Below are 14,933 nucleotides of genomic sequence, written 5' to 3'. Positions count from 1 at the left end.
CACGCCACCGGCCGGAATGACCGAGCGGTTCTAGGCGCTACAGACCGCTATGGTCGCAGGTTCGAATCCTGCCTCGGGCATGGATGCATGTGATGCCCTTAGGCTAGTTAGGTTTAAGTAATTCTAAGTTCTAGGGGATTGATGACCTCAGAAGTTAAGTCCCATAGTGCTGAGAGCCATTAGAACCATTAGAACTATTCGCGCCACTCTTATCCGACGGGTGCGAAATTTGAGTAGGCGTCATGCTTCATATGAGGAAACACGCCCACCAGCTGTAGCTTACATCATTCAACTCCTGATTTTGATGCGATTTTTGCCCGTCAGTATATGAGGACAATATCATTTTGTGTATGTGTTAGTATCTCAAGAGTAGCAGTTCGTGGCAGTTACTTTTTACGCCATTAGAAGCCTTCTCCAAAACCCACATTCAATTTAATTATGATGAAACTGCATGGCCACTGCTAGGAAATACCGGTGTATAACCTTCATATTTCCTAGCGAAAAACATTCGTTGAGTATTCGTTTTCCTTAGACAATTATTTGCAGTGTGAAGCGTTCTGTGTCAGCTACGAGGGAATGTGGTATCGAGAAGGATTAGGTGAGAGCGTTGTGAACACACAGCTTCCTTATCGCTGCTAAGAGGTCTCATACTACAACATTTCCATTAACCAGTCGTACAACCATCAGTTTCAGTTACCATTGCTTCATGAGCTATTGGGTAAGATTTTTCACTTTTATCTTGGACACCGGTACACACTGCTTCGAACTAGCAATGTCTTGATCAAATGGTACTTCATGGGTGAAGCTATAGAGGCACCTGGGAAAAACCAGTTTCATCAACCTTTATACCGCATGAGCGATCAAACATTATAGTCCGGGACAGAAGAGCTTTATGTCTGCAGTAGGAAGTTGTACTGATGAAATATTATTCTATTTCCTTAAGTTCTCCATTCATATTACTTATAGCGTAGAAGACTGTGGTAAAGCTTATTAGAAGAATGTCCGGTCAGAAGTAAGTAATGTTCTTAATCATTGTAATCTGAAGGGGGGAATACTGAATAAGGAATTAAATAATCACTTTATTATTTACACAAATTTGGTATCATCATTTGGCTCACATACAAACGTATACCGAATATTGTACTTTATCACAGTAAAATATACGTAAGAGAATAATGTATTCAGAGCATTTCATTAGAAATAAACAAACGTGACAAGAGTGAACTTCTTTGTTTGGCGTGAGTAGTCTCTTTGGATGCTTCCCTGGCTTGTTGTGCACTTCCTACAGACGCGCAGAGGTTGCGAATTCGCAGGATAGGCCTCAGAATCTGGTGGCTCCCCCTCTGATGGGCACCTGCAGCAGCCCAGGCGCCCCAACTGTCGCTTCCTGCGCCGTCAACACCTGGGAAACATGGAAAACGTGTTACGACTGTTACAGAAGTTATCTTTTACAAGACGCAATTAGATAAGAAAAACTGATCTCATTCGCAAAGATGTTGTACACGCTTCTGGTGTTTTTGGTTAGACATTTACACGTTGTAAATAAAAATTTGCATGATTTCTATCGAAATGTAGAAAGGCACTTTAGACACGATGTAATTCATGATCTATTTGTGTGCAGTATCTGTATCTTGGTTACCTGCAGATTTCCAAGTAGCATGGGAGTTTAAATTAAAAGAACACATTTTTATTTTCAGATTTCAAACAGAACACCAATTTAACAAACACGTAAATATCTTTTCTGCTATATTACACATGGCACCAGCGTGTAATCGGATACCCCTTGTGCAAAGTTTCCACTGGTAAAAGCAACGTCAAGAGCAGCGTCAAACCGTCTGCAGACTGACACGCCCACAAGATCACGAACAACAACAACAACAACAACAACAACAGAATAGAAACTGTTCAGAATAAATCCTTTCATAAGATTTAAAATAGAGTTCGCTATTTTTCATACGTTTTATGTTATTGGGAAAATAATAAACGAATTGTTCTACCATACTGAACTCATTTTAACCACCCTGATAGTTTTACTAATTAGTGGATGATCTTTCTATTCTTATTGCTCTCTTTTGTATATTCAGTACCTTCTTCAACACGGTGTTTCACAATTCATGTTACAAACGTCAAGAGGTAGCAAAAGTAACTTAGTAGATCAAGTTTTACATAGGAATCTGTGTTTGGAAACATCATCCAACGACGCTACAGAGCGACAAAGTAATATGTATATAAAGAGTAATTCCGTGATGACATTACAAACTTTGTAGGATGATGGAGAAGGACAAATGCGTCAATTTGAGGTAAGGTCCCGGGACTGGACACAAACGAGTCGAAAGCTCATAGGTCCTCAAGTCCTTATAGCTCTGCAATTTAGAGTCCATGTTTCCAGACTTTTTTCCTTATTTTGGTCCAAACGATCACCTGTGAAAGTTGCTTCCCTAAAATCTTAGCAACAACAATACCAGTATACGTTTCCCACTGTCAGAAGTATCAGAAAGGTTTTCGCTCGTAGTTTTTGACTCATTTGTTTCCGACCCAGAGGCCTTACCTCAAATTCATGCATTTATCCTTCCCCATCGTATTAGAAAGTTTGTTACATCATCAGGGAATTACCCTATATATACAGGGCTATTACAAATGATTGAAGCGATTTCATAAATTCACTGTAGCTCCATTCATTGACATATGGTCACGACACACTACAGATACGTAGAAAAACTTATAAAGTTTTGTTCGGCTGAAGCCGCACTTCAGGTTTCTGCCGTCAGAGCGCTCGAGAGCGCAGTGAGACAAAATGGTGACAGGAGCTGAGAAAGCGTATGTCGTGCTTGAAATGCACTCACATCAGTCAGTCATAACAGTGCAACGACACTTCAGGACGAAGTTCAACAAAGATCCACCAACTGCTAATTCCATTCGGCGATGGTATGCGCAGTTTAAAGCTTCTGGATGCCTCTGTAAGGGGAAATCAAAGGGTCGGCCTGCAGTGAGCGAAGAAACGGTTGAACGCGTGCGGGCAAGTTTCACGCGTAGCCCGCGGAAAATTGGCTCATGCCAGAACTGGAGACCGACAGCGCCGACTTCATCTTTCAACAGGATGGTGCTCCACCGCACTTCCATCATGATGTTCGGCATTTCTTAAACAGGAGATAGGAAAACCGAGGGATCGGTCGTGGTGGAGATCATGATCAGCAATTCATGTCATGGCCTCCAGCTCTCCCGACTTAACCCCATGCTATTTCTTTCTGTGGGGTTATGTGAAATATTCAGTGTTTAAACTTCCTCTACCAAGAAACGTGCCAGAACTGTGAGCTCGCATCAACGATGCTTTCGAACTCATTGATGGGGACATGCTGCGCCGAGTGTGGGAGGAACTTGACTATCGGCTTGATGTCTGCCGCATCACTAAAGGGGCACATATCGAACAGTTGTGAATGCCTAAAAAAACTTTTTGAGTTTTTGTATGTGTGTGCAAAGCATTTTGAAAATATCTCAAATAATAAAGTTATTGTAGAGCTGTGAAATCGCTTCAATAATTTGTAATAACCCTGTACATATATTTATAGGCACTGGCTCCTCTAACTTTGACGCTCTGTAGCGTCATCGGATGACGTTTCCGGTCATGTGTTGCTATGTAAAACGTGATCAGTTAAGTGCACTCTAGAACATCCAACTAAGTCCCCTCTACAGCTTTTGCCACAAGACATAAATGCATAGAGCCATAAAAATAATTTTCCGATGCTAATTTCTGTGTTTTCAAAACTAGCAATTATGCGAACAGCTAATGTTTTTGAAGTTGCGTTTGTGAAACCCACATTAATATGCTTCTTCCAATTTATCATCGAAATCGAGTTCAAACTGAGTTCTACGTCTAGGACAAGGTTGAAGCTACCTCTCGACTTTTCTGTTGTCATCGTGAACTGCTCAAACATCGAAACAAGAGGATCTAAGATACCTTCAGTTGTTGGAAGAAACAGAGTCACTTTGCCATTTCATTAAAGCGTCCTCACTAGCGCAACTTAAGTGTATGTTGTAGCACTTCAGCATCGAACGAAACGGAGGATCTTGCCTGAAACCCAGGCATAAGTGCTTTTATGAAAGGAACTATATGACCGCCCCATTTCGTTAGATGTTAACGTACTATTCCATTAGAGTTGGAGAGTCTCTGCAATGCTATTCGAATTTAGGGCGAATACCAAGTAGGCAGAGACGTTAATGAGAATTCGGATTGATAGGAGTTACTGGAAGCCACTGTGCCGCGGCGGTGTAGTGGTTAGTGCAGCTGCCTAGTGAGCAGGAGACCTGGTTTGAAACGCAGATTTTGTACAAATTTTCATTCGTCTCTTCATTCTGCTTATACACATCACATATGTTTGAGACTTGATCTCTGGAACTATACGATTTCATTCTATTAAAGTATCATGCCTGTGTTTCAGTCAGGACTCCCCGTTTCGTTCGATGCCCAGATACTATTCCAATTCAGTTGGAAAGCTTCTCCAATAGTGCTCACGTTTCAGGCTTATACAAAATGGCCTGAGATGTGAATGGGAATTTGTGGTTAGGAAGGGGAAGGCGGTGGCGTGCTGGGATAGTATTTGCAGTTGCGCAAAACCACCGCACTGTCCAAGGTGGCGTAGTGGTTTGCCCTATTCCCTTGTGAGTGGGAGACATATGTTCGAATCCTAGCCTTCGTACAAACTTTCATTCATCGCTTCAGACTGTACACATAAAACATAGAGATTTGAGTCTTCAAAGGTCTCTGTAACCATATAATTTCATTTGATTAAGGTCCATTATCTTTATCTGCCTCCGTAGGTGAGTGATCAGTGTGGCTGACTGACATGCAGATGGCCCAGGTTCGATTCCTGGTACAACCACTGATTTTTCCTTGGTGGCAGGACTGTATTGGGGTACAGTCAGCCTTGTGAAGCCACTTGACGAGCTACTTCACCGAGTAGCAGCAGCACCAGGTCTTCTAAAGCGACAATGGCTGGAAATGGGGGGTGCTGACCAAACGCCTCCATACTGAATTCACATGGAGCCGTTGCCACGGCGGTCAGCATGACCCGATCGGCTTAACTGTAACCAGAAGGTCGGTGCTTACTTGATCTTCAAGGTTTTCTCTCAACAACGTGAGCACGTTCTATATGTCTCTCAACAATCACTGACTCCGTTATCGTCTTCAATCTATTAGCAATTATAGCTTGAGGGGGAACTTAAACTCACTGTAATCCTAGTTATTTCTCGATTGAGCAAACTTTCAAGTTTCCGCAAACGTAAAGAACATTTGTAAATTTAAATGGATAAAAATGAGAAAGCAGAAAAAGTGGAAAGAATGTCGGGCAAGGAGACAAGTTTCAAACATTTGACTGCATTTAATTATTTGTTTACGATCTCTACTATCGTAAGTAACAAATATTGTACGCATACAGTGGTAGCTATAACAGATGGCCTGATATTAAGTAAGTTTTCCACACAATAGTATCATAAATGATTTTCAGTCAAGAAGGATAGCTATACTGGAGTTTAGGTTTGGGTTCTTTTTGTAAAATCCTAGATTGCCACTACCTAATAAGAGCTTCATTAATTTCGGTAATCGACTATAAAGATTCCCTAGCAGCAGTAATATAGAGGATGCTAAATAAATTTATACATATAAGAGCGATAGAAAAAAGTATATCATTTACAGACGGTAACTATAAATAATAATTCATACACCACAGTTCTTAAACTCAGGAATTACTGTAGTTATTCCAATTTATCACCATCAGTTCCCAGGGGTTTCCGGTTACAATGAACTGACCAACATTCGTTAATGTCGTCGCTATGATTTCTGAACATTATGTTACAAATTCTTTTGGAAGTCAGAAGTGGAGCCGTTTATCTGTGGCATACAGTGTTGTTAGGGGTTCACCGCAGGCAGAAGTACAGTGGTATTTAGTATGAAGAACGTGCAGGTCACAGATTTGTCACTTCATCATAACTATAAAAGTAAATCATCGATTAAACCTTTTGCGCCGTGGAGGTAATACGATGGTGTGCCATCCCCATGGAAAAACGATCTCGCATTTTTAGTAAGTGTGAAAATTGCGGAATGGGTGATGAATTTATGCATAACATATTCTGCTGTACTAGGCAACTTCATATCTTTTCGGACAGAAAGATGCAATTACGACAGAAGCGGTCCAGCTATACCAACCACTAATTTCTGGTTTATAACAACTGAGCGCATTCTATTTCAGACTAAATGCCGTCCCCTTTGTTAACCGAAACACGCCACATCTAACGAAAACGTTATCCCCACTAATTACATACGTTATTACGCCGTGTTCCAAACGTTATAGAACACTGTATTATTCTACGAGACCCACCATCATTTAATACACAAGACAATATTCGAATGGCAAATGTAAATTGGACATTTTTCCAGTCACAGGCCCAGCAACAGATTTCAGCAGCTTAAAGACTTCACGGGAAAACTATATCTGTATAGCCGGACTAGGATTTGGAACTCAGTAATAGTGTGTGTAAGTGTTCACTATTTTAACAACAACACCCACTTGTTTGGTATACACTGGTTCTTCTAACCAGATTTTCAAACAGAAATTTTTTTGACAAACCTATTTTTTAGTGTGGAATGGTGACAGAGTTCCATAATATAATAGAGCAATGATGGTCACTTGTTTCATTAGATCTCTTACATCTACCAGTAGACCCAGAAGAAAGCTGCCGCAACTGTGGCCGAAACGTTGGTTTTTCTCCAGCAGCAGTAGTTTTATACATTACGACACGGTACCATACCCAGAAAACTTTTATGTCGACTGACTCTGGCCGCGGAAGCCTACGCAATTATACGATTAATTTGCTACTTCCACTGATTTTTGTGGCCTACTGTAATACTTTCTTGTTTTCAGTGCCACTTTAAAACCGCCTCCCTGCGGATCTAGCGATCGAACACTTGTGCAGCAGTAATGCAATACCATATTTGGAATATATGCGTCAATATACAGCTCATCACATTACAGCTCAATATATTTCGGTGCATCGTTCGAAGATTTCAGTAGTTATCGCTCTGTGCATCCGTGAGATCGATTTAAAGTTACTTGGTGGATTAGGAAGGAAATATAAGGGAAAAAGTGAAATTCATAACAAGTTAAGTAATCGGTGCAATAACGAGGTATGTCTTCTTTTGGCCGAAAATGAGGTTTTACTACCATTGCATAGTTTGAAAATTTCTCTACGGTGTGGTGCAAGAATGAGACCTATCTGTATTTATGGGCCAAAAGCAGAAATATATAGGATGATGATGTTTGGTTTTGTGGGGCGCTCAACTGCGCGGTTATCAGCGCCTATCCAAATTCCCAACCTTTTCTCAGCCCAATCTCGCCACGTTCATGAATGATGATGAAATGATGAGGACAACACAAACACCCAGTCATCTCGAGGCAGAAATATATAGGGATTGGATTTGTCGACGCCGTGTGTTTAGGGCAAAAACCAAATATGACCAGGGCTTGTTTTATCATTGAACCAAAGTTTAGTCAGATTCTGACATGTGAAATGAATCCAAAAAGTTCATTATGGTCGATATTACACAAGTCCTACTATTAGACCTCTTCTTTCACCCAGAAAGGCTACGTCGGATGACGAGACGTTTTAAAGGACAGTTTCTTGGAGTACTCCACTGCACACAAGCGTATAGTTCACAGTAGTGCATGGTTATCACAACTTACCGATCATGATTTCGACATTCAGAAAGCATCAGAACACTGACTTTAACTGAGAAAAAACTGTATGAAATACTTCTGGCAGTTAAATCTGAGAAATTTTAAGATATCATGAAGCTTCCCAAGAAGTATGTGCCTATCTCAGACATGGAAGTTAAATAAATGCCTGTGGAGGACCTCTTACGGATGTTGTATACAGTTCATTACAAGGAGGAGCACAATCAGCTGTTTATTAACCTTCAACACCTTTGACTTTTGTTGCAGTATCCACTTTTTTTTAATTCTTAGACTCTCCGTAATATTCAATAACCTGTAAATAGACAATAGTTGTTGCTTTAGTTTCTTGTTTATTTTTGATAACATATTCAAAAAACTGTTCAGGCGCGAGTAGGATTCGCACACTGAGGCTTTCCTACGAATTTAATTACTCATATACACACAGACAGTTTATCCATTCCGGGAGCTGAAGATACTGACAACTTTTGCCTGTTGTCGACATTGCCATTGGCGAGATGACGCTCCCAGGGAACCCGAAAGCTTCGACAATGTTTTAATTTCAAGTTAGAAGTCGGATAACAAATGACAACGGAAATAATTTTTCGTGTGATACAATTACAAATTAACAATTTAGGATTTTGCACTGTACTCGAACTGTCAAACTTTGCTCTATGGAAAATTTCACGGAATAGGTCAACGGTAAGGTTTTGTTGAGTTAGTTTTACAGTATCAAAATACGTGACATAAATAGCCGTATGCACTAACTGAATTGAAACAGAAGTCTACAATTTTTACACAGCCAAGAGACCACGGACGTTAATACATGATATAAATTTGAACCTGTTACTCTAAACTATTCCAGAGAAAAAGCACAGACCGACAGCCAAACATATAGACGGATAAAAAATGGGAAAAATTGCCTTTATTAGGATATGTAATTATAAATTAAGAATTTTCGTATCTTCCTCTTGTACTTGCACTATGAAACGTTGCTTTCTTGCCAAAATTTAATCTTTCTATGTCAACGGGAAGTACGCTACAGGTACTGATGGGTGAATTTTCCTGTATCATAATACATCCCTTATCTTTTGAACTGACTTAGGATTTTAAATTTTTAACATCGCCAAGGGACTATAGACCTTCATAAAAGCCACAAATTTCAACTTGGTACGTCTACTACTTCCTGAGAATAAAGGTTCTTAACAGGCAGGCAAACAGACTGACAGACAATAAAGCGACCCTGCAAGAGTTCTACACTACTGGACATTAAAATTTGCTACATTAAGAAGAAATGCAGATGATAAACGGGTATTCATTGGACAAATATATTATACTGGAACTCACATGTGATTACATTTTCACGCAATTTGGGTGCATAGATCCTGAGAAATCAGTACCCAGAACAACCACCTCTGCCTGTAAAAACGGCCTTGATACGCCTGGGCATTGACTCAAACAGATCTTGGATGGCGTGTACAGGTACAGTTGCCCATTCAGCTTCAACACGATACCACAGGTCATCAAGAGTAGTGACTGGCGTATTGTGACGAGCCAGTTGCTCGACCACCACTGACCAGACGTTTTCAGTTGATGAGAAATCTGGAGAATGTGATGGCCAGGGCATTAGTCGAACATTTTCTGTATCCAGAAAGGTCCGTAGAGGAACTGCAACATGCGGTCGTGCATTATCCTCCTGAAATCTAGGGTTTCGCAGGGATCGAATGAAGGATAGAGCCACGGGTCGTAACACATCTGGAATGTAACGTCCATTGTTCAGAGTGCCGTCAATACGAACAAGAGGTGACCGAGACGTGTAACCAATGGCACCACATACCATCACGCCAGGTGATACGGCAGTATGGCGATGACGAATACACCCTTCCAATGTGCGTTCACCGCGATTCCGCCAAAAACGGATGCGACCATCTTGATGCTTGAAACAGAACCTGGATTCATCCGAAAAAATGACGTTTTGCCATTCGTGCACCCAGATTCGTCGTTGAGTACACCATCGCAGGCGCTCCTGTCTGTGATGCAGCGTCAAGGGTAACCGCAGCCATAGTCCCCGAGCTGATAGTCCATGCTGCTGCAAACTTCGTCGGACTGTTAGTGCAGATGGTTGTCGTCTTGCAAACGTCCCCATCTGTTGACTCAGGGATCGAGACGTGGCTGCACGATCCGCTACAGCCATGCGGATAAGATGCCTCCATCTCGACTGCTAGTGATATTAGGCCGTTGGGATCCAGCACGGCGTTCGATATTACCCTCCTAAACCCACCGATTCCATGTTCTGCTAACAGTCATTGGATCTCGACCAACGCGAGCAGCAGTGTCGCGATACGATAAACCGCAATCTCTATAGGCTACAATCCGACCTTTATCAAAGTCAGAAACGTGATGGTACGCATTTCTCCTCCTAACACGAGGCATCACCACAACGTTTCACCAGGCAACGCCGCTCAACTGTTGTTTGTGTATGAGAAATCGGTTGGAAACTTTCTTCATGTCAGCACGTTGTAAGTGACGCCACCGGCGCCAAGCTTGTGTGAATGCTCTGAAAAGCTAATCATTTACATATCACAGTACCTTCCTCCTGCCGGTTAAATTTCGTGTCTGTAGCACGTCATCTTCGTGGTGTAGCAATTTTAATGGCCAGTAGTGTATTTCTACAGATTGAGGCACGGAACCTTAAAAACAATGTTATTTCGTTTAAGAGCGAAGCAACTTTAAGTCTGTTAAATATATGTAGTAAGTTCCCACAGTTTATTGGTTGTCTAAATAAAGGTTTGGAAAAGTCGAGACCGATTAATAAAGTTTTCCAATTTCTGGACAGTTTTTGCTCTTTATTAGAAAGTATGTAAACATGCTTATCTTGTTAACCCGACGATGTCTTCAGTATATACTTTTTCCACACAGCCTATACTAACAGCGAACGTGAAACTACTAGCTGCGGTGATAGCGCCTACAGTTGCGTCTGCAGACGCGCGGACTCTGGAAGCGCTGATAACACGCCGACGACGCCCTCGCACACACTGCCAATGTGGAAGCCGGCGTGTGTCCCGCCTGCGGCTCTTTCGTCACACAGACCGGCGCCGCCGCAGCTCGAGGAGACGAAACGTGCGGTGGGCGGCCGCTAGCCTCCCAGTCCGCCACCCTGTGTAAACACGCCGCGCTCTTCCCTTCATTACTGAAATTAAAAGTGTTGGCTCACAAAATTGCTCTGTCGTCCCGTCGCCAGGGCTGGCTCGCAAGTCTACAGGAAAAACTAACCGTTCCTCGGTGGAAGAGCGCGCTCTGGCCGGCAATTGGAAAAACGTAACTGCTTTCCTCTGGCACACAGCGGCTATCTCAGCTCGCCGAAAAGTTGTATGCGACAGCTGAAAATGTGTGTCCATTTGACTATACATCGATGTTCTGATGCTGAAACTACAGCAAGATTTTTTTAACAGTGAGTACATTTGTAGGACATAATAGTTCAAGAAACAGAAAAGTACAAAACAATGCTAAATAAAACCATCCCATTCCTTAACTCCTACCCAATTTTCGCATAAAAAAAAAAAAAAAAAAAAAAAAAGCTGTGAATTACATCCACAGAACGGCTGAAGACAGAGAAATCGAAGAATGAACAGTAATAATTGGTAGTATTCAACCGTTTAATGTCTTAGACACAACTCAACTCCCACTTCGACAGACAATGCTCTCGTCATGAAAACAGTCTTTTTCCTCCTTTCTACTCATCAGTCTTCTGAATGGTTTGATGCTGCCCACCACGAATTCCTATCCTGTGCTGACCGCTTCATCTTACGGAAGCGCTTGCAACCGATTACCTCATTTATTTGCTGGATGTACTCCAATCTCTGTCTTCATCTACAGTTGTTACCGTCTACAGCCCCTTCTGCTATCGTAGAAGTAATTCCATGATGTCTTGACACATTTCCTACCATCCTGTCCCTTCCTTCTTCTGTGTTTTCCATAAACTCCTTTCCTCGTCGGTTCTCCGGAGAAATTGCACATTACTTACCATATACGTCCACCTAATTCTGAACATTCTTCTGCGGAACCAGATTTCAAATGCTTCGATTCTCATATTTTCCGAATTTCCCACAGTCCATGTCTCACTACCATGCAATGAAGTTCTCCAAATGTACATTCTCAGAAATTTCTTCCTCAACTTAAGCACTACGTTCGCTACTAGTAGACTTCTCTTGGCCAGAAATGCCTTTTGCGCTAGTGCTAGTCTCCTTTTGGTGTCGTCCTTTCTCCGTCCGTCATGGTTACGTAGCTACCTAGGTAGCATAATTGGTTCAAATGGCTCTGAGCACTATGGGACTTAACTTCTGAGGTCATCAGTCCCCTAGAACGTAGAACTACTTAAATCTAACTAACCTAAGGACATCACAAACATCCATGCCCGAGGCAGGATTCGAACCTGCGACCGTAGCGGTCGCGCGGTTACAGACTGTAGCGCCTAGAACCGCTCTGCCACTCCGGCCGGCGAAGCAGAATTCCTTAGTGTCATCTACTTCGTGATCACCAGTTATAATGTTAAGGATCTCACTGTTCTCATTTCTGCTATTTCTCACGATTTTCTTCTACGATTTAGTCTATGTTCGGATTCTGCACTCATTAGACTGCCCGTTCCATTCAAAATATCCTGTAATTATTTTCACCAAAGATAGCAATTCCACCAATGAATGCTATTATGGATATCATCTCGCCGTGAATTTTTTATTCCACTCTTGAATCTTTTTTTCCTGTCATTACTTCTTCGATGTATAGATTTAACAGTAGTGCCGAAAGACTACATCCCTAACTCACTCCCTTTTTAATCTAAGGACTTAGTTCTTGGCCTTTCACTTTCATTGCCCACTCTCGGCTGTCATTCTCAGACGCAAAAATCTACCAATTTCAGGAGCTGAGGTTGAATATATCGTGATCAGAGCATTGTCATCCAAAATGCATCTTGACTTGAGTCTTGGACATAAAACGGCATACAACGGTAACCAGCTGTTACTGTTAAAATGTAACAACCGTAGCTTCGAATAATTAAAGTGGCTTATATTGAAACGATGAATTACTACGGAAGAAGACATAATATGAAGGAAGTTCATAGGATACGGACATTAATATTTAAGATGGCCGCCACGAACATCATGTATCACTTTTGTTAGTGGAGTGAAACAAACTTACAAAGAGGTCAAGGAAGCCTGATTTTATGCACAGCAAAAAGCGCATAATTAAGGACAATAAGGTACAATGTTTGTGCTATTAATCTCGGAGAAGTGGCATTCACAGTGTAAGGAAGAACAAGGGATAACTGTAGAAACACATGCTGCATTTAAATGTTAATACCTTCAACTGCGAATAGTAAAAAACCTACGCCAAGGGAACAAAACTTGTTTTCATTCCTAAACCATAAAGAGGTTGCCTTTGTCTTCTGACAATAATGTTCCAATGACAAATACTCGTATTCCTTTCTGTGAGTTCCTTGAAGATAAGACGACCATCCATAAATTACTCATTAGTGTTTCAAGTTCAAATTGCTGAACGTTGTGTTGATGAGATGTCACATTGTTATGCAACAATCTTCGTAGGTTTTGAACCATGTCTCGTTCCGTGCCATCCAATAAAAAATTCCAGTCGGTCTAGTTATTGTTCTGTCTTCGACGGCGCTATAAACTGTGCAATGGATGTTGCTTTTCCAGCAGCATGGAGCTTTTGTATTAGCCTTAATTCATTATTTGGTTTGTTTCTTGGAAACTGGTTTGTAATTACGTACCGAAGTTTCACACGAAGACATGAAATTTGCACATAATGTACCACCCCAGAGTTCCCACGAACTTCTCCAATTTCGATCTGTGCAGATGGCCACGAAAATGTGTTTCAACCGCAGGAAAAACGTTTCGCTGCATTTTTTTTTTCAATTTCACAATTACTGAGACGCAGTTGCTTGGAAAACAGTGAGTAAAGAACGATAAACTGTTTTTGTCAGATTTAGGCTTTTTTTCTAACAGACAGCATTATCGTGAGTTACATAGATACTACTTTCCATAAAGTGTTGTTAGTCGTTGGTTATTATTAGTGATCGTTATGGTAACTAACATCATTGCATTGCAAATTAAGGTCTTTTGTGTTCAGATCAATTGTGTATTTTGCATGTAAGTTAGCGCGTGTACATTTTGTTCAGTTGCTGCTTTGTCTTTGCCACAACATATTCCAGCGATTTCAAAGTTATTACAAACATTTATCGAATTTAACTTTTGCCCCTTTTTTAGAGTTCGTGACCGTTATGTTCCGCAATCTGAATTCGCTCAGACTAAATTCTGGCATTCAGAACGACGACTAGCTTGAGTGAGATTTTCATTTATTACCACTGTGTTTTACATTTCGATCGTTGATATGCGCAGTAACAAACACTAGTGCGATAGCGATCGGGTTGTAGCTATCAGTATTCCATAGGCTAGCATTGACCGGTACAAGTATCATAGTAACTCCTTACTTACACAATGGAGTATGAGTACGTTATAAGCTGCGATTGTCCTATGGTCCGTGTTGCGTTGTTTTAGAGAACGGTTTACATTTGTGTTACACAACGTAAGTGCGCACAACACAGTAGCGGTAAAGGAGAGGGCGGGCACGTTGTTACCGTACCGGCTGGTGGAGGTGCAGCGGGCGACCCAGGTGCAGCCCCTCGGCGGAGGGCCTGCGGACGGCGTGGGGGCGGGCCTGCTGGGGCTGGTGGTGGGGGTGGGGGCGGTGGCCGTGGCGCTGCAGCGAGCTATAGCCGGGCCGCGCGCCGTACGGGCCCACCTCGCCCGGCTCCAGCGCCACCACCTCGTCCTGGAAGCGCACCGTCGGCCGCGGCGCCGGCGTCGGCGGCGCCGTCACCGCCACAGCCTGTGGCGCCCGCGGCGCCGGAAGCTCGATGTACGTCACTTCGTCTCCCTGGCGGCACAGAGCGTTTCAGTACTATTTCGTATTGTGTGAATCTTCGCGTTTCCAGAAAAAGCATACACATTATCACTTACAACACCTCTGCAACCCGTCTCGCCTGTTCAGAAACAGATATCATAGTACCACACTCATATACACTGAAGTGCCAAACAAACTTGTACACCTGTATATATCATGTAGGGCACCAGCGAGAACGCAGAAGTGCCGCAACACGACGTGGCATGGACTCAATTAATAGCTGAAGTAGTGCTGGAG

The 14,933-nt window shown here is 42.2% G+C and overlaps 1 protein-coding gene across 1 annotated transcript in view; it reads right to left on the bottom strand.

The window, feature by feature from the left end:
- Positions 1-1,084: 1,084 nt before the first annotated feature.
- LOC126188497 (nephrin-like) overlaps positions 1,085-14,933 on the bottom strand; it is a 758,389-nt gene continuing 744,540 nt past the window's right edge. Inside the window, exons 14-15 of the mRNA XM_049930101.1 lie at positions 14,376-14,669; positions 1,085-1,402 (exon numbers count right to left, since the gene is read on the bottom strand). Of these exons, the coding sequence (XP_049786058.1) occupies positions 1,322-1,402; positions 14,376-14,669 (375 nt within the window). The 3' untranslated portion in view covers positions 1,085-1,321. The remainder of the gene's footprint in view (positions 1,403-14,375; positions 14,670-14,933) is intronic.

Source organism: Schistocerca cancellata, chromosome 5 (assembly GCF_023864275.1).
Source record: "Schistocerca cancellata isolate TAMUIC-IGC-003103 chromosome 5, iqSchCanc2.1, whole genome shotgun sequence".
Lineage (NCBI taxonomy): Eukaryota > Metazoa > Arthropoda > Insecta > Orthoptera > Acrididae > Schistocerca > Schistocerca cancellata.
This window is presented reverse-complemented; position numbering and strand designations above follow the sequence as displayed.